General features: G+C 39.0%; 1 protein-coding gene across 1 annotated transcript in view; it reads right to left on the reverse strand.

Annotated features, from left to right (window-relative positions):
- The window catches only part of LOC115801477 (uncharacterized), a 97,012-nt gene that overhangs the window by 70,911 nt on the left and 6,718 nt on the right, over window positions 1-19,383 (reverse strand). Inside the window, exons 5-6 of the mRNA XM_089909575.1 lie at window positions 15,879-18,677; window positions 10,029-10,195 (exon numbers count right to left, since the gene is read on the reverse strand). Coding sequence (XP_089765701.1) covers window positions 17,123-18,677 — 1,555 coding nt within the window. The 3' untranslated portion in view covers window positions 10,029-10,195; window positions 15,879-17,122. The remainder of the gene's footprint in view (window positions 1-10,028; window positions 10,196-15,878; window positions 18,678-19,383) is intronic.

Consider the following 19,383-nt stretch of genomic DNA (forward strand, 5'->3'; position numbering starts at 1 on the left):
ATTTCTGATGCACCAAGAATTCTAGATGGCCAGTTATTCTTTTTTCTTTTTTTTCAGTACTGTAAAGAAGTTACTCCGCTGTCTTCTGACTTGCATTACTTCCACTGATGAATTTCCTGTCATTCTTATCCTTGCTCATCAGTACATAATACATCTTTATTCTCCTTCACAGTCATTTTGCCTGTATATCCAATGTTCTTTTCTCTCTGTTGAATATATCTAAGTTAGGCCTTGTTGCCAGTCATGCAAGATTAATAAAACCACCCAACGCTAAGAAGACATTCAAAGAAAGCATCACTGTTATCTCCAAACTCATCCAGTTGTATATATTACATATGTACAGCTTTTCTTCAGTCATGCAGTGGTCTTAGGAAAAAACCCACTATTTTTCATTTCATTTCTCTTTTGCAAAGAAGTAATATCTCACTGATACTTACCCTAGATCAGTACCAAGGGACGAGTTCAACAAAGACAGGATGTAGGGAAGAGAAATAAAATGTATTGACGGCAACTTTTATGCAACCTATAAGGTAAATAATAGACGACCTTACTTAATGAAACTGTCATTTTGGTGAGCAGTCATACTATCAACACTATTTTACAAACAAAGAAAGCAGGACCCTGAGAGATGGAATGATCTATTCAGGGTGCACATTCAGTGACTTGCAGAGCTACGATTTGAACCCAGTTGTGCTGATGGAAACCCTTAAGACTATAGCACTAAGTGGATGCTGTTCACTCTTCCCCAAAAGTTACTGCGAGCTGTAAGGACAGGTAACGTGTCCACTAGTCACTCCTACCAGATCCCCTAATTCCCAGAGAGCCTCTGTCCTGCTCACCCTCTGCCTCACTCATCTCCCTAATTCTCTTATCCTCCTATAGCATCTGCCTGGACTGTAAGAAAACCTCCTATCACCTGCATGAGTGCTGTCAAGAACCCAGACTCCCCCAAGGAGTCTGAAGAGTCAAGTTTCACCTAAATATTCAATACAGTGACAAGGACTAACTAGGACTTTATACAAGTTTAGCAACAATCACATGTAGAGTGCCAAGCTGGACCAGCTAGAGACAGGACAGTGTTACTCATTTAACCTCTGCTGGCCTAAGTTTCCTCCTGTCTTCTGAGAAATGCAGAAGAAAATAATGTACCCTAATCTGCCATGGGCTCAAATCTGTCTCTGCTCTTTAACATTTGTGACCCTAGGCAAGTCCCTCCTCTCAGAGTCTCACACCTTCGAACAGTGTTCTGAGCCACAGGTGAAAGGATATCAATTAAGAGTATGTTTGAAATCCTGTGCAAAGTGCTAAATGGAGGTAAGTCTGACTGCATTGATTTGGACTGTTGATCCAGACTGCCATGATATTTTACACAACACAGTTTGGTGGTAAAGAATGTGACTGGAGCTGGAGTTCCCAGCTTGGATGCTGGCCCTGCTATTTGCTATCAGTGTAACCTTAGCAAATAACAAATTCTATGTTCCCTAGTTTCCTTATAGTTAACATGGGGACAGTAATAGTATTTAAACAATAGGATTATAATGAGAATTAAATGAGTAAATACACATGAAAGGCATAAAAGTGTGCCTAACAAAAGTAATTAGTTCATATATATATAAAATATGCTGAAAAGTTGTTGGTAGAAAATGGAAAAACCAGGAGAGATATAGGGGCCATGATGGGATCTGCTAGGTTAGATAGTAGGGGATGGGGATTGGGTTCATCTTCCTCATTTCCCCTCCTCCACATTCCAGAACCCTTTGTGACTGTTCCATAGCTCTGTGATGCAGGTCTGGAACTCCAGACTGGAGTGGGTAGTCTCTGTGCTCAGTTTCCTGAGGTAGTAGTGCATTTTAGATGATGGAGAACTTTGGCTGGTTGTTTCTGCATTTTAGTGAGTCCTGGGACCTTGGTTCCATCTTTTACTTTTGTACAAAGTTGGGGTCACCTTTTTGTCTTGTTACTGCACCCAGTGGTGTGCATAATTACCAATGTTTGAAAAAAACAGAGACATTAATCAGGTAAGGGAACTCTAGACTCAGCCCACAAAAGAGACTGACTTGACTTATTTTTCCTTTTCCTACTGCCACTATTCTAAATCAACTATTGGAATGGAGAGATAACAGGAATGGGAATTCTCAGGAGAGATTAGCACATCATTTGACTAGGAAAACTGGTTGGGTGGACAAGGGGTATAGTGGAGACTAGGGTTTCTATCCAAAGTTCACAGACCCTCTACCTAGATGTGGTAAAGAGTTCCAGGTTAGGGGCTTCCCTGGTGGCGCAGTGGTTGAGAGTCCGCCTGCCGATGCAGGGGACGCGGGTTCGTGCCCCGGTCCGGGAAGATCCCACATGCGGGGGAGCGGCTGGGCCCATGAGCCATGGCCGCTGAGCCTGCGCGTCCGGAGCCTGTGCTCTGCAACGGGAGAGGCCACAACAGTGAGAGGCCCACGTACCGCAAAAAAAAAAAAAAAAGACTTCCAGGTTAAAATCCAAACACTGTGATTCATGGGTCATGGATTGGTTCATAAAGAGAGTTCAGGGCACCTGAAGAGAAGAGGCCTTCAATGCTTGTTCAGCAGCTGCCTTCCCATTGTAGTGTTACCTGGCCAAGCCTCTCTCTTGTGTTTGGGCTGACCCAGAGAGCAATGTTGAGCCTCTGAAAGCCTCTGATACAGATTCTACTCATGGAGTAGAATCCTACAGAATGGAGCAAACATGTTCCAGAAAATGTGAGTTTCTGTGCCCCTTTACAGTAGAGGACTACTATCTGAAATACCAATTGAGGACCAAAGGCAGTAAGCCCATTCTTTGAGAAAGATTCTTCTCAAACAATTCTTTGTCATTCTTCTTTGACAAAGGAGAATCAGTAGAAAACATATCTACTTTACAAATAAATAACATGGAAACAATACAGGACTCAACTTTATCAATATAGAGTGTCACTTTACTCATTAATGAATGTCTGCTGCTTGCTTAGAATAAGGAGTATAAGAAATGAGTCCCACTTCTCATTTTTTTTCTTGTCTTATTTTTCAGCATCAACTCAGTGGCAGGAAGAGAAAGTGGGAACTTTAAGAGCTAAGGTTTTGCTGTTCAACCCAGGCCTCTCCCATTGATACCCTTTTTGCTCCTTTCATTGTGGAGCAAATGGTCTCAGGTCCACAACCGTTGGGATGTCACTTCCTAAAGCCAATCCTCAAAAAACATAGCCCTCTGAGGAGAGCTCATTGGAAGTAAATCAGAATTGGGGACACTTCTAATCCCTTCTCTCTCCTCCACAAGAATTTAAACTGGTGGAGCTGGGCAGTGGGTCGTGTCCATGGGGTGGGGTGGTGATGTGAGATAGTAGAAGCAATATAGGTTGTTTTGGAGGCAATATTTTGGGGCCTGACTTTGTACAAGTTGTTATCTTCCCTAATATTCAGACTCATCCTTTGAGAGAGCATCTGGCTTGCCAAGAGCACAGCAATGTTGTGATAATCAGTTGGGAACAATGTGCATGGAAGCACTTTGTAAATGACAGCATTGGACCTATATCAGCCTTATGATTTTCTCACTGACCTTTTGACCTTAAGTCTTAATTCCTGGGGCTCTTAGGGTAAATTTTGAAATAGTCTTTTCTCAGTTGAACATTCTACAAAGCCTCCTATAAGATCCCTTGCTCCTTCTTTCAACCAATAGGCTATTTTCCTAACTTGAGAGCTTCCCTTAAAGGCACCAGTTTTCTCTTTGGAAATGATTAATCTCTTATTTTTCCACATATCCCTCTTCCTGGCTTGCTTCTTGCAATTCCAGGGCCCCATAGCAGTCTGGGGATGGCACAAAAAGGGGACACATAGAGAATGGAAAGTGAAAGGAAGCCTTGGGTTAAGTGATATAGGAATGAGAGAACAGGAATGTGGAGACACGTGACCTTTGCCAGGCCTGCTAGGCCAGCTTGTCCCCATTCTGCTCCTGGATGCTATTTTTACCTCTGGTCTCTTACAGGCGCCTGCACAAGCTCTCTTTTGATGCGGCTTTCTAGAGCAGTCAGAGCAAGATCCTGCTCTGAGGAGTGTAACAGAGCAACCACAGAAGCAAATATTCTGTTATGGGAGAAGCTGGGGGAAATGATGTTTTGACTCTACCACCTTTGGGATTCACTAAGTCGTCACACACTCTGGCCTCCAACTTCCCACTGGACTGAACCACCTTCTCAGTTTCCTTGTTTTCACCATCAACACTGGGTGGCCTACTTCCATCAGAGCTCCATTAAACGCTGAATGCAACAATATCCATGGACTTTCTTTCACACCGTCTCTTCCCTTTTCCTTTGTACCCCTAGAGAACACTCAGATCCTGGACCCTATTTCACAACTAGGCCCCTTTGCCTCTGTACCATATCTCCTTACCTGACCCCACACTTCTGAAGATACCTTTCCCTCTTCAGTCATCTATATTTAAAAGGCTGACTAAATAGCTGAAGCTGCAAAGCCCCTTGGAGGAAACATTCAAGCAGATCAAGGAGAAGAAAAAATCAGTTTTCTGCATGCTTACCTGTGGGTGAAGAGGGCCAGATGGCCATGAGGTCATCCCCCTAAAATTTTGCTCATAGGCTCAGGCTGGGGAGGGGAGCAAACAGGACAAGAATCTATCACCAACTTAATAGAGAAAAGGTCCTAAGTATCCTAGGAAACCCTTAGCTGGAGAAGAGCAAAAAGGGAATGCAGACTGGAGACCGCAAGGAGGAGAGTCTGCTCAGGACAGCCTATTGCAGAGACTCCTGGGAACAAGTCATCCTACTACCTATCATAGGATCCACCAAACAGTACTTGGAAAACAGGAATAAGTATGTGCTCCAGTGGTTTCATCCACTGGATAGAACATAGATTCATGGCACAAAACCAAGACACTGTCAACTTCTTTGCAGAGCTCAGATCCACTAGAAGTCAGAACTGCCTCTATGGGTAAAGGGGATATTGAAACTCAGAAGAACAAGTCAGTCACTGGCTAGATCCTAAAGAAAAAATGGGATTATGTACAGAATTAATCAAGGAAAGGAAGTCTGCCTGAGGAACTCAAGGCCCAGGCTGAGTTCAAAGACATATTTTCCTGTGATTACAAAGATCCCTACATCCCTGTGGAAATGAAAGGGCTAAGGAACACATCTTGATACCTACAAGTAGACTCTTAAGTTGCTAAATGCTCTAAACAATAGGCAGGTCACAGTCAGAATAATAAAACTCATGAAAATTGTGAGCTTCCAGAATGAGCTACTGTGTTTGAAGCTGATCAGGGAGCCTGGACCAAGGATGCCAGGTCTAACAGACCATCCTCATACCTGCCCCAGGATCTGTCTCTGGGGGTGGGTGTTTCTTCTGGTCAATCGTAAACTCCTCCTCTATTCCCTCCCTGTTGCCAGCAAGACTTCTCTCAAATGTTTCCATACAATTAGAGAAAATTAACTGGCTTTCTCATTACTGAAGAGGATGTGCTCAGTTTCTCATGATCTCAAATATATTTGTTTCTTCTAAAAGGAGAATAATGTCCTTTGTCTCGCTGCACTTGTGAGAAGTTTAGAGTATCCGAAGATCTAGAGCTTGGAGAAAAAAAGAGGCCAGTTATCTCTTATTGAGAGCTGGCTTTGACTTCTTAAAGCTGATGAGGGTTAGGAAGGGCCAGTGATGGTGGCATGGCACCTACTGCCATCTCAAGTTGCTCCATTTATCTCTCTGAAGATATCCTGCTTAATACTTATTATAATACACCCTTATAAAACCAAAAAAATATATTCAGAAGCTTTGAAAAATGATAAAACCCATAAATACCATGCCCAGAAGCTGGACTTAGCCCTCCCCCTGTTCCATCATTATTTTGAACTGTATACTGCCATGGTTGGAATGGCTGGGGTTACACAGGCATCAAAGGGCCAGAATTTTCCACTGAACCTCCAGGAATAGTAAGCAACAAACTTCTCATGTCCCCAAAATGGAACTGGAGTTTGAGAGTCCTAAGTTTAGAAAGGTAAGGAAGAATTCTCCGTGACCCCGAATATTTTGGTGTAGAATAGCTTCCACCTGCCCTCCAGACCCCCTTACATTCCTGATGTAGGCTGGGAGAATAAGAATTGCTCTCCACTTCTCATATCTTCCTTAAAATGTACAATGGACCACTAACTCTCCTTTCCTCTCTCCATGCAAAAGGCTCTGGAGCAGCAGGAAGCACAGAATGCCTGGCTGTTTTATAGTAAGTGGGAGACAGGAGGAAAGTAGAGGAGGGTTCAGGTCTTATCAAACCTGATGATTGAAGGAGAACACAGTTTTATCAGGCTTGGGAAAGAAATCTCCTCACATCTCCAGGTAGCACTCAGCTCACTCTCCAGCCAGTGGAAGTGAGCTGAATTCAAACTGAGAGACATAAAAATTGATGCATGTCCTGAATCACGATCACCCATCCTGCAGAAGATAGCCCCACTCTGAAAGTGTTTGGAAATGACACTGTTTTCCAGAAAACAGTGTTTTTTGAATGCTAGAGAAACTAGGCCCATCTAGTGTACACAGAACTGGATGAGCTTGAAGGTATCAGTTGTTTGAGAGTTATGCTAAGATGGATCATCAGACAGGTATGGCAAGACCAAGGAACAAATTAAGGATTGCCTGAGTCTATGGGATTCATTGGTCTCAAAAAAACCTTTAAACTCTATGAATTCTCCCTGCTGAGTAGATATCTTATGGAAGGAAGCCCCATTCTACAATGCTTGACTTGATGATGTCATTGCAGGGCAAAGGGATCATACAGCCTTCAGTGATGGGAAGATTCATGGGGCAGTCATACAGCATCTACAGAAGAATAAGGACAAGAGTGGGGAAAGGCTGGGGAATGAGTGGTAAGGGAGGAAAAATAACCCAGCTAGTGGGAAAGAATTGGAACGTTTTCATCGTCACTAATCATGACACACCCTACCCCACCAAACAACACATGCGTGTGCATACAGACACACACACAGACACAGACACACACCACACACACCCTGACCTGTTTATGAGTGTCTTAGACACCACAGAGTGTGCCTCAGAGCATGGAGTTAATGTACCACAGAAGGTTAGGATGGAATTTAGATTTTTCACAAGGGAATAAGCATTCTTCTCTCTCTAGGTTAAGTGTAGAACATCAAATTTCTAAATGCTTCATTTTATTAGGTTCTAAATTTACATCTTAATATAATCCTTAATGTGATCATCACATTAAAATTATAAATGTAAAAATTACACAACAGAGTTTCACTTGGAAAAGTAGTGTCTAGCAGCATGCACAAAGACTACGTATTGCCACATCAATAGGCACATAAATAAGACTGGTAATAGTTGTGCATAATGCCCACTTCAAAATAGTGAAACAAAAAGGTAACAGTGGGTTCCGTGGTGGTGCAGTGGTTAAGAATCCGCCTGCCAATGCAGGGGACACAGGTTTGAGCCCTGGTCCAGGAAGATCCCACATGCTGCAGAGCAACTAAGCCTGTGCGCCACAACTACTGAGCCTGCGCTCTAGAGTCCACAAGCCACAGCTACTGAGCCCACGTGCCACAACTACTGAAGCCCGCACTCCACAACAAAAGAAGCCACCACAATGAGAAGCCCCCCACACCACAATGAAGAGTAGCCCCCGCTCCCTGCAACTAGAGAAAGCCCAACTGCAGCAATGCAGACCCAGTGCAGAAAATACCTAGGGATAAAAGACATACCAAAGGAGGCAGAAGACCTGTACTCCAAAAACTATAAGACACTGATGAAATAAATTGAAGATGACACAAAGAAATGGAAAGATATACCATGTTCTTGAATTGGAAGAATCAATATTGTTAAAATGACTATACTACCCAAGGCAGTCTACAGATTCAATGCAATCCCTATCAAATTACCAATGGCATTTTTCACAGTAGAACAAAAAAATTTTTAATTTGTATGGAGACGCAAAAGACCCCAAATAGCCAAAGCAATCTTGAGAAAGAAAAATGGAGCTGGAGGAATCAGGCTCCCTGACTTCAGACTCTACTACAAAGCTATAGTTATTAAAATAGTATGGTACTGGCACAAAAATAGAAATATAGACCAATGGAACAGGATAGAAACCCCCAAAATAAGCCCACGCACCTACTGCCAATTAATCTATGACAAAGGAGGCAGACTAGACAATGGAGAAATGACAGTCTCTTCAATAAATGGTGCTGGGAAAACTGGACAGCTACTTGTAAAAGAATGAAATTAGAACATTCTCTAACACTGTACACAGAAATGGACTCAAAATGGATTAAAGACCTAAATTTAAGACGGGATACTATAAAACTCTTAGAGGAAAACATAGGCAGAACACTCTCTGACATAAATCAGAGGAGTATCTTTTTCAATCCATCTCCTAGAGTAATTGGAATAAAAACAAAAATAAACAAATGGGACCTAATTAAACTCAAAAGCTTTTGGACAGCAAAGGAAACCATAAACAAAACAAAGAGACAACCCACATAATGTGAGAAAATACTTGCAAATGATGGGACCAACAAGGGATTAATCTCCAAAATTTACAAAGTGCTCATTCGGCTCAATATCAAAAAAAACAAACAACCCAATCAAAAAATGGGCAGAAGACCTAAATACACATTTCTGCAAAGAAGAAATACAGATGGCCAAGAAGCACATGAAACAACGCTCAATGCTGCTAATTATTAGAGAAATGCAATTCAAAACTACAGTGAGATATCACCTCACACCATTCAGAATGGCCATCATCAAAAAGTCTACAAATAATAAATGCTGGAGAAGGTATGGAGAAAAGGGAACCCTCTTGCACTGTTGGTGGGAATGTAAATTGATACAGTCACTCTGGAGAACAGTATGGAGCTTCCTTAAAAAACTAAAAATAGAGCTACCATATGATCCAGCAATCCCACTCCTGGGCATATATCTGGAGAAAACCATGGTTCAAAAGGATACGTGCACCCCAATGTTCATTGCAGCACTGTTTACAATAGCCAAGACATGGAAGTAACCTAATGTCCATTGATAGATGAACGGATAAAGAAGATGTGGTACATATATACAATGGAATATTACTCAGTCATTAAAAAGAATGAAATAATGCCATTTTCAGCAACATGGATGGACCTGGAGATTATCATACTAGGTGAAGTATGTCAGACAGAGAAAGGCAAATAACATATGATATCACTTATATGTGGAATCTAAAAAAAGATACAAATGAACTTATTTACAAAACAAAAAGAAACTCACAGGCTTAGAAAAGAAACGTATGGTTACCAAAGGGGAGAGATGGTGGGGAGGAATAAATTGGGAGTTTGGGATTAACATATATACACAACTATATTTAAAATAGATAACCAACAAGAACCTACTGTATAGCACAGGGAACTCTGCTCAATATTCTGTAATAACCTAAAGGGGAAAAGAATTTGAAAAAGGATAGATATATGTATATGTATAAAAGAATCACTTTGCTGTACACCTGAAATTAACACAACATTGTAAATCAACTATAGTCCAATATAAAATAAAAATTTTAAAACAAACATTTGTACAGGAAAAAAACAGCCTATTTGGGTCTTTATATTTAAAGCATGCTTTTTGTAGGCAGTACATAGTTGGGCTGTGCTGTTTTAGCCAATACGACAACCTCTTCCTTTAATTGGTGTGTTTGGACTTATATGTAATGTGATAATTTACATTGTTAGATTAAGTCTATCATCTCCATTTTATTTTCTATTTGTCCTATCTGTTCTTTCTCTTTTTTCTGCCTTCTGTTGGATCAACTGAATGTTTGTTTTGACTCCTTTTTAACCTGTTTTGGATTATTAGCTATAACTGTGTTGTTGTTTTAGTGGTTTATTTAGCATTTGTACTATATACCTTTAGCTTACCCCAATCTACCTACAAGTAATATACAACTTCATATATAGTATAAGAGCCTTACAATATGTTCATGGTCATGTTTTGCCATTATATGACCACGTGGCTCCTCCAAAGATTGGCTTGACCTACCTCTGGCAGGTATAATTGTGGATGATGTGACACCCTTCAGACAGCTATACCTGGGAGCTCTCCAAGGATCTCCTTAGATAAGGAATCCCAAAGCAATATGAGGCGTTAGATTAGATTTCCTCTTGATCATCTCAACAAAATCTGGAGCCAGTGTCTGTTGGTACCACCTGCAACAAAGAGAGAGTATCATCAATCAGTACACACCTCCTAAGGGACTATATTTCTAGATGCTTCAATCTTAGAGGGCCAGGGCTTAGGGAGTTCACTGAATGTGTAGTATCAATGGCTTCCCCAATGTTCTTCAGATACCAATTCTCTGAGCTCTTTTAAAAATCCTACTTGATTTCCACGTTTGTCAACAAGCTATCTCATTTCCAGGACCTAGGAGAGGTCCGCTCTGAACACCAAAACTTAAGAATTAAGATTAAATCTTTAAATCAATTAAAATAGTGGTTTTAAAGGAGTTTTTTTTAAATAATAAATCTTGGCTAAATAGAAGGAGCATTTTAAGAATTATTTTGCTGTTGATGCAACTGTTACTGGAGCTATTAATAGTATTTTATGGACTGACAACATTGGAATAAATCATCTAGAGCTGATGATTCTTATAGAACAATTTTTTAGAAAAGATTTAACTTTTTATACACATCATGTAAGTCTGAATTTAATTTTCAAAGTAAATATACACAATGGCATTTTATTGTTTTCTCAAACATTTCCTGTAACTTGCAGAGGTCATATAAAAAAACAAAAACTGGCTTCAAGATTTATATACAATTCAAACATTTGTTTATATATTATAAAATATTCAGTTACAAGGGAAAAATGATTTTAAAATTGTCTGCCTTGTTAATGGCTAGTTATCCGAAGCTTCATGTGAGAATAATGTTCTTTTTTGTTGACTAACAATCTTTAATTCCTGTATCTAAGTTTGTGGAGATTTGCTTTGCAATGCTGTAGAAGTTTTCAAAACCAGAGATTCTAAATCCTTTAAAGAATTTTAATAATAAGTGAGTATGGTTTATTGCAAAAAAAAAGATTAAACACGTAAACAAGAACCACTTAAAAATAAATAAATAAATAAACAGAAGGAGCACCTTTGCGCAGGCATCACGAATCATGAACTAGTTCAAAACATAGTCTACAATGGAGAGTGAGGCAAGAGGGGCAGCATAACACAGTGGTCAAGAGTGTAGATTCTGGCATCAGAATATTTGGGTTTGAATTATGATTTCTGATGAATGGAAACTAAGTTACTCTTTGTTTCTGTTTTGCTTTATTTTTGGTATCTTGATTTTCTTTTAGGTATAAAGGAAAGGAATTAAAGACAATTTTTGTTTGTTTGTTTTCTTTTGACGATGGAAAGTGTGTGCTGACTTTCAAAGCAGCCTTCTGGTTTTAAAATATTGGTATCAGCCTTTCTATAAAGATGCTCTCTTATTTGGTCTGGTGAAAAGATTCTGAGAGGAGGGTGTGATGACAATAGCATGCATTGGTAAAGAGATAGGCCATGATGGGTGTGCTGCCTATTACCAACAAGATGATGAAGCTCCTCGTGGTGAGAAAGAAGTGCAGTCCATTAGGAGACTGGAAATGACCTCAGATAACCATCTCAAGGATTACCTGAGATCCCCCACAGCTCCAGATTTGCAAAACTAGCTCCTGGACAGTAACAATGATTTCCTAGAGAATTTTGTAAATTTTCAGTCTCCTCACCAAGTCAGAAATACAGTATTTCTCTAGCGCAGAAATGTATCAAAATCTCTGTAGTCCAGTTAGAGCACAAGCCATTAAAATGTAGAATCCTTAACTTCCTCTTTTTTCTACCCACAAAATTCTCTTTCTAAGTCACCTTTGCAGATGAACCCTTGACATATTTTCTTACATTGATCATTTTTTTAAAGTTTTTTTTAATGGCCAATTTTAAAGTCTTTTATTGAATTCGTTACAATATTGCTTCTGTTTTATGTTTTTTGGCCATGAGGCATGTGGGATCTTAAGCTGTTGCACAGCAAAGGAAACAATAAACAAGACAAAAAGACAACCCTCAGAATGCGAGAAAATATTTGCAAATGAAGCAACTGACAAAGGATTAATCTCCAAAATATACAAGCAGGTCATGCAGCTCAATATCAAAAAAACAAACAACCCAATCCAAAAATGGGTGGAAGACCTAAATAGACACTTCTCCAAAGTAGATATACAGATTACCAACAAACACATGAAAAGATGCTCAACATCACTAATCATTAGAGAAATGAACATCAAAACCATAATGAGGTATCACCTCACACTGGTCAGAATGGCCATCATCAAGAAATCTAGAAACAATAAATGTTGGAGAGGGTGTGGAGAAAAGGGAACCCTCCTGCACTGTTGGTGGGAATGTAAATTGATACAGCCACTATGGAAAACAGTATGGAGGTTCCTTAAAAAACTAAAAATAGAACTACCATATGATCCCACTACTGGGCATATACCCAGAGAAAACCATAATTCAAAAAGAGACATCTACCACAATGTTCACTGCAGCACTATTCACAATAGCCAGGACATGGAAGCAACCTAAATGTACATCAACAAATGAATGGATGAAGAAGATGTGATACATATATACAATGGAATATTACTCAGCCATAAAACGGAATGAAACTGAGTTACTTGTAATGAGGTGGATGGACCTAGAGTCTGTCATACAGAGTGAAGTAAGTCAGAAAGAGAAAAACAAATACCGTATGCTAACACGCATATATGGAATCTAAGAAAAACAAAACAAAACCGGTACCGATGAACCTAGTGGCAGGGCAGGAATAAAGATGCAGACGTAGAGAATGGACTTGAGGACACAGGGGAGGAAGGGGAAGCTGGGACGAAGCGAGAGAGTAGCATTGACATATATACACTACCAAATGTAAAATGGATGACTAGTGGGAAGCTGCTGCATAGTACAGGGAGATCAACTTGTTGCTTTGTGACCACCTAGAGGGGTGGGATAGGGAGGGTGGGAGGGAAGCTCAAGGGGGAGGGGATATAGGGATATATGTATACATATAGCTGATTCACTTTGTTGTACAGCAGAAACTAACCCAACACTGTAAAGCAATTATACTCCAATAAATAAATAAATATATAAAAGAAGGGGAAGTTGAGCTTTCACCGATCTTCCGACTATATCTCCTTGAATACTTATCCTGTTGGCATTTTTAGCTTATTAATGTAACTATTTTTAATTTGGTTGAATTTTTATAGCCATTGAAATGGAAAAATATTAAAGCTAAGGAATCAACATAAGAACAGACTTTGTTCATCTATTGTTTTTACTGTTTTAGTAATATTAGTGTTGAAAATTTGAAGTTTGTTTAAGCATACTATAAGCAAAATAATTTAGTAATTCTGCTAACGTGGTTGGGGAACATTATTTTCAGTGTAAGATGAAATACTAGTGAAATATTAAGGATTTTATGAAAAGTATGAATGGAACAGTACAGACTCACAATTTAAAACAGTATGTTCTGATCCCTTTCCAAGTCCACTGAAGGTGGTCTAAACTTAATGACTGGGGTAGTATAACTAGGCATTTTCTTAACACTGTATTTAGAAAAATAGATGTTATTATAATGAACTCTCAGCTTTTAATGTCATGTTTTGTGGGGTTTTTGTCTTTGAAAAATCTTCGCATAATGAAAGTCACAATTACTTTGTTTTCTTCTAGAACTTTATAGTTTCCACGTTTACATTTATGCGCATGACCTTTTTCACGTTGATTTTTAGATATAGTATGAGTATGAGCTAGGAATCAAGAGTTTTTTGTATTGCTTTGTTTTTGCATATGGATTTCCAAATGTTCCAGCATTGTTTGTTGAAGACTACCTTCTGTCCATTGAGTTACCTTGAGAACTTTGCTAAAAGTCTGTTATTCATACGTGTGGTTTGACTTCTAGACTATATTGTTTCATTGACCTGTCTATTCTTATGCCAATACTATATACTTGATTACTCTAGCTTTATAATAAGCCTTGAAATCACGTAATATGAGTCTTCTTTCTTTCCAAAGATGTCTTGTTTATTCTAGGTCTTTTGCATTTCCATGTACATTTTTGAATCACATTGTCGAATTCTACACAAATGTCTGCTGAGATTTTTGTGGGTGATTGCAATAAATATATAGATCAATTTGAGGAAAACTGATATCTTAACAGTCAATATTGAATCTTTCTATCTGTAAATACAGTATATCTCCTCATTTTTTTAGATATTTTGTGAAACCCATTTATGGGGTCTAGTAGATTTTTTTGTAGTCTTTGAAATCTTCTGTGTAGAAGACCATGTTATCTGCAAATAAAGACAATTTTATTTTCCTTTCCTGACTATATGCTCCACCCCCCCACTCGACCCCACCCCCCACCTTATTTTGTTTTCCCTACTGCACTGGCTAAGATCACCAGTACAATATTCACTAGGAAGAGCAGAACAGACATCTTTAACATTTCCCAATCTTGCGGCACACATTTAGTCTTTCACCATTAAATATGCTAACTTTAGATGTTCTATAGATGTCCTTCAACAATTTGAGGAAGCTGCCCTTTATTCCTAGTTGCTGAGTTTTTATTCTAAATTGATGTGGAATTTTTGTCAAATAATTTTCCCCCATCTATAGTTATTCTTTTTAGGCTATTGGTATGTTGAATTATACCAAAATTTTTTTGTACATTGGACCAAACTTGCATTCTTGAATTAAACTCTACTTAGCCATGATGTACTTTTTTTTCCAAAATATTTCTAGACTTGATTTGCAAATAGTCTGTTAAGGATGGTTGTGGCTATGTTCAGGAGAAATACTGGTCACTAATTTTTTTTTTCTTGTAATGTCTGTCTGGCTTTAGCATCAGGATAATGGTAGACTCATAAAATATGTCAGGGATCCTTCCTCTTCTCTTTTCTGGAATAGATATTGTAGAATTGGCTTTTTTCTTTTTAATTTAGTTGTATTCAAATCTTTTCAATAACTTTTAAGTATCTTTAGAATCTGAATATGCCTAGTGCTTCTTTTTCTTGCCTCATTGCACTGGCTAGCTCCTCTAGTAAAAAGCTGGAAAAAAAAAAGCTGGTGAAATGTTAAACCAGGAGGTGTTAAATCTGAAATGAGATTTTTATAGAAACCCATTATCAGATCAATGAGGCTGCGTAGGAGCTGTAACAGTGGAAGGATCAAATGGGAAGTCTATGAGGTGGGAACTGTGAATCTTTGTTAAACCTATATAAGGTCCATACCTGTCACTATATAAAACCCCCTCTTCACTAAATTTCTCTATATTCCCAATATGATCCCTTGGCCTTCTCATGTCTCCATAAGAGCCTGTTAGGACATCTTCTATGAGGAACCCTCAGAGTAGCTCAACCCATGAGGTGTACTCTTAGGCCTTCTATCCCAGATCTGAATGGCCAGTTATATCTGATGACAGTGCTATCAACTCAGTGTTAATAATGAGACCAGAAATTTGCCCACACAGGTTCCCACATCCCTCTCCATCAGGTATGCCCTCTCCCCTGCAGAGATTCTCACCCAGTTTCATAATAGATAGTTCAGCCATGCAGGAAGGGGATAAGGTGGGCATGAAATGTGAAGGAATCAAGTAGGAACTAAGGGAAGAACAATGTGAACATGGGTAAACCATGTTTTACCATATAGACACCCTCATCCTTGCCAGGTATGCTCTCCTGCAGAGCAGCTCCAGCAGGAGTCTTCATTTTAAGTCGCTCATGCAGGAATATGTGGCACCACAGGAAGGAGGGCAGGAGAAATTTTAGAGGTATTAAGTTCTCAAATCTATGGCAGGCATGAATTCTTACCCCAAGAGTTTTCCTTTGTTAAGTGTCCTCAGTTCCGGGTAGAACAGTTGCAGCTGCAGGACAGGGGTCATAAAGGAACTAAAGTGACATTAGACAGGGTCTTTATGTGCAAACACAACGGCTTATATAAATGTATGTAAAAAATAATAAAAGTATAATAAAATCTCACTTTAACATACCAGGAATCAAGACTACCATGGTCAAAGACAGTTAAATCAATCAGTCATAGGAATGGGGTACATAAGCAGAGTATCCGGACTGCAAAGCAAGTTCAGATGTATCATATTACTCTTAGCATCCTGTTATAGGACAATAGAAAGATGAAAAGAACTAATATTAACTGAAAGTGTGCTCTACACTGTACATTTATTTATGAATAAGAAAAAATATTCAGATGGGTAAAGTAGGCTTGCCTGAAGTCACACAATCTTTTGAGTAGTTGAGCCAGGATTAAAACCCAAACCATCTGGTTCAGTACCAAAGTCTTTCCACTATACCAAACTCCCAGTAAGGGAGAGTAAAGAGGAGATTTGGTCAAGAAGCATCAATTTCAAGGTCCAGGGTCCTTCCAGAGATACAGATCAACTTATATGCTTGAGATGGGAAAATGTATAATTATCACCTTTACTGAATCTGATCAACCTATCTTTCCATCTTTGTATAAGAATTTTACATGTATATTTAGGGATCATGTTAAGCAACCCCCCCCCCTTTTTTTTTTTGGCTGCTCTGCACAGCTTGCAGGATCTTAGTTCCCTGACCAGGGATTGAACCTGGGCCACAGCAGTGAAAGCACCAACTCCTACCACCAGGGAACTCCCAAGCCCCTCCTTATTAATACAGTTTCTAGGAATTGATTTTTTTAACTCAAGTTTTCTTCATGTCCTTTATAGGGAATTACTGTACATGGCCAAAATAATGGCAAGCTAATATTAGCAATTTCACAATGTGTTTATTGTTATGGTATAATAAGGAATATGTAATTTGACAATATTCTATATACATAATTTGTTCTACTGACCATTCAGTTCATGACTTTAAAAGCTTTACATGCCATGGTGAAATGTCCTTCATTTATGTAATTATTTCCCATCATCTTTGCTGAGTTAGGTATCACCACACTACGGACACGAATTCTCTTGTAAAATTTTCTCTATAAAGATGTTGTCCACAAATTTATCAAATTAATCACGTTTCTGTTGTTTATTAAGGCTTGAACTAATACTGAAAGCTTGTCTGTGTTTTTAGTTTATTATGATTTTACCACTGCTGTGAATTCTCTGATGTACAGTGAGTTGTGATTTCTGGATGAAGGCTTTCCCACATACAGCACACTGATAAGGTCTTTCCCCTGTATGAATTCTCTGATGTAAAACAAGGTCTGACTTCTGAGAAAATGCCTTTCCACATTCAGCACATATATAAGGTTTCTCTCCTGTATGAATCCGCTGATGCCCTGGGAGGTGCGACTTTTGAGAGAAGGCTTTCCCACATTCAGTACAAACGTAAGGTTTTTCTCCTGTGTGAATCCTCTGATGTCCAATGAGATGTGATTTCTGACAGAAGGCTTTTCCACATTCACTGCATTTATAGGGCTTTTCTCCAGTATGCGTTCTCTGATGTATAATGAGCTGTGACTTCCGGGAGAAGGTCTTCCCACACGCAGTACATTCGTAAGGTTTCTCCCCAGTATGAATTAACTGGTGTGTAATGAGTTCTGTCTTCCTGCTGAAGGCTTCCTCACATTGAGCACATTTGTAGGGTTTCTCTCCAGTGTGAATCCTTTTATGTATGATGAGGTGGGACTTCTCACAGAAGGCTTTCCCACATTCAGTACACTCATAGGGCTTCTCTCCAGTATGAGCTCTATGATGTATAATCAGCTGTGACTTCTGGGAGAAGGCCTTACCACACTCTCTACATTCATAAGGTTTCTCTCCAGTGTGAATTCTCTGATGTATAATGAGGGGCGATTTCTGGGAGAAGGCTTTCCCACAGTCACTACATTCATATGGTTTTTCCCCAGTATGAACTCTTTGATGTATAATGAGGGATGATTTTTGAGAGAAGGCTTTTCCACATTCAGAACATTCATAAGGTTTCTCCCCAGTATGAATTCTTTGATGTACAATAAGGTGAAACTTCTCACTAAAAGCTTTCCCACATGCACCACAATTGTATGGTTTCTTCCCAGTATGAATTCGTTGATGTACAATGAGCTGTGACTTCTTAGCAAAGGCTTTTCCACATGTAATACATACACAGGTTTTCTCCTTAGTTTCAACATTCTGATACTGAATAAGGGATCGTTTCTTGCTGAAAATGTTTCCACACTCATTATCATCACAGGGAATTACTCGGTTGTGAATTTTCTCAAGATCAGGATTGGACACACCATGGATGGATGATTTTCCACATCCAAAACTCTCATCAGGGTTTTTTCCTGAATTGCTCTTATTACAACTAGGTAGGTCAATACTAGATTTCAAGTCATTTTTAAATGCATCACAGTTATGGGGTCTTTGTCTTGAAGTATCTGACCCTATGCATTCTTGAAATATTTTGCCCAATGCATTATATTTGTGGTCTGACTCCACAGTCATTGTTTTGTTGTTGATGACTGTTACTTGTCTGAAAAGTCTGTTTTTCTGACATCTCTGTAGGTGGCCATCACCTTGACAGACTTTTAATATGGAGTAAAATGAACCATCCTTTGTGACTCCTTTCAGTATCTTATTATGGAAGGAAACAGACCCCAAAATACATGATTGGGTGTTGTCAAGGTTACTTTTCCTGTCTAAAGGAAAGAAAGATAAAATAAAACAGTCATAAAGAATAATTAACAGAATGCGAGGAGTATAAAAAATGACTGATCCAATGAAGGTGATGAACTCAAAACTGGGATGAGACAGGCCATTTCATAAGACAGACAGCAAATAGTATGATGAGGGAAATGGTTAGACAAGGATGTTAAAGCGAAATATTTATGGAAAAACTATACCTAAAGGAGATAGAAAACTATCTGAGTTATTATCACTCTAATCTTGGATTACTCTTCTAGAGTCTTCCCATTTCTCCTGCTGTCTGAAGGGAAATGCTTTTCACCTTTCAAATGCGTTTATTTTATAATTTGCTATATATACTTGACTAGTATTATCCTGCCACCACTAGCCAAAGAAACAAGGTCTCTTCTGTATTCAAAATACTTTAACTCTCCTCAGTCTACTTTCTTAAATAACGACTAATACAAACAATAGAAAAACCCAAAATCCTGCTGTGGATTCAGTATCAGATTCACACCAAGAATCCAAGCTTGAATTCCACAGTTCCCCATAAATTCTTTCTCTACATTATCAAATAAAACTAGCAAAGTTCTCCCAGAAAAGCCATATTTCCCTAACTTCAAGGTTTTGTTCATATACTCTTCATGCCCACCCCCCATCAACAGTTTGTCTTCACCTCCCTCTCTCAGCATCATCAATACTCAATATATCTTTCAAAGCAG

Source organism: Delphinapterus leucas, chromosome 3 (assembly GCF_059928025.1).
Source record: "Delphinapterus leucas isolate spDelLeu-1000000601 "Yukka" chromosome 3, BTC_Dleu_Yukka2, whole genome shotgun sequence".
Classification (NCBI taxonomy): domain Eukaryota; kingdom Metazoa; phylum Chordata; class Mammalia; order Artiodactyla; family Monodontidae; genus Delphinapterus; species Delphinapterus leucas.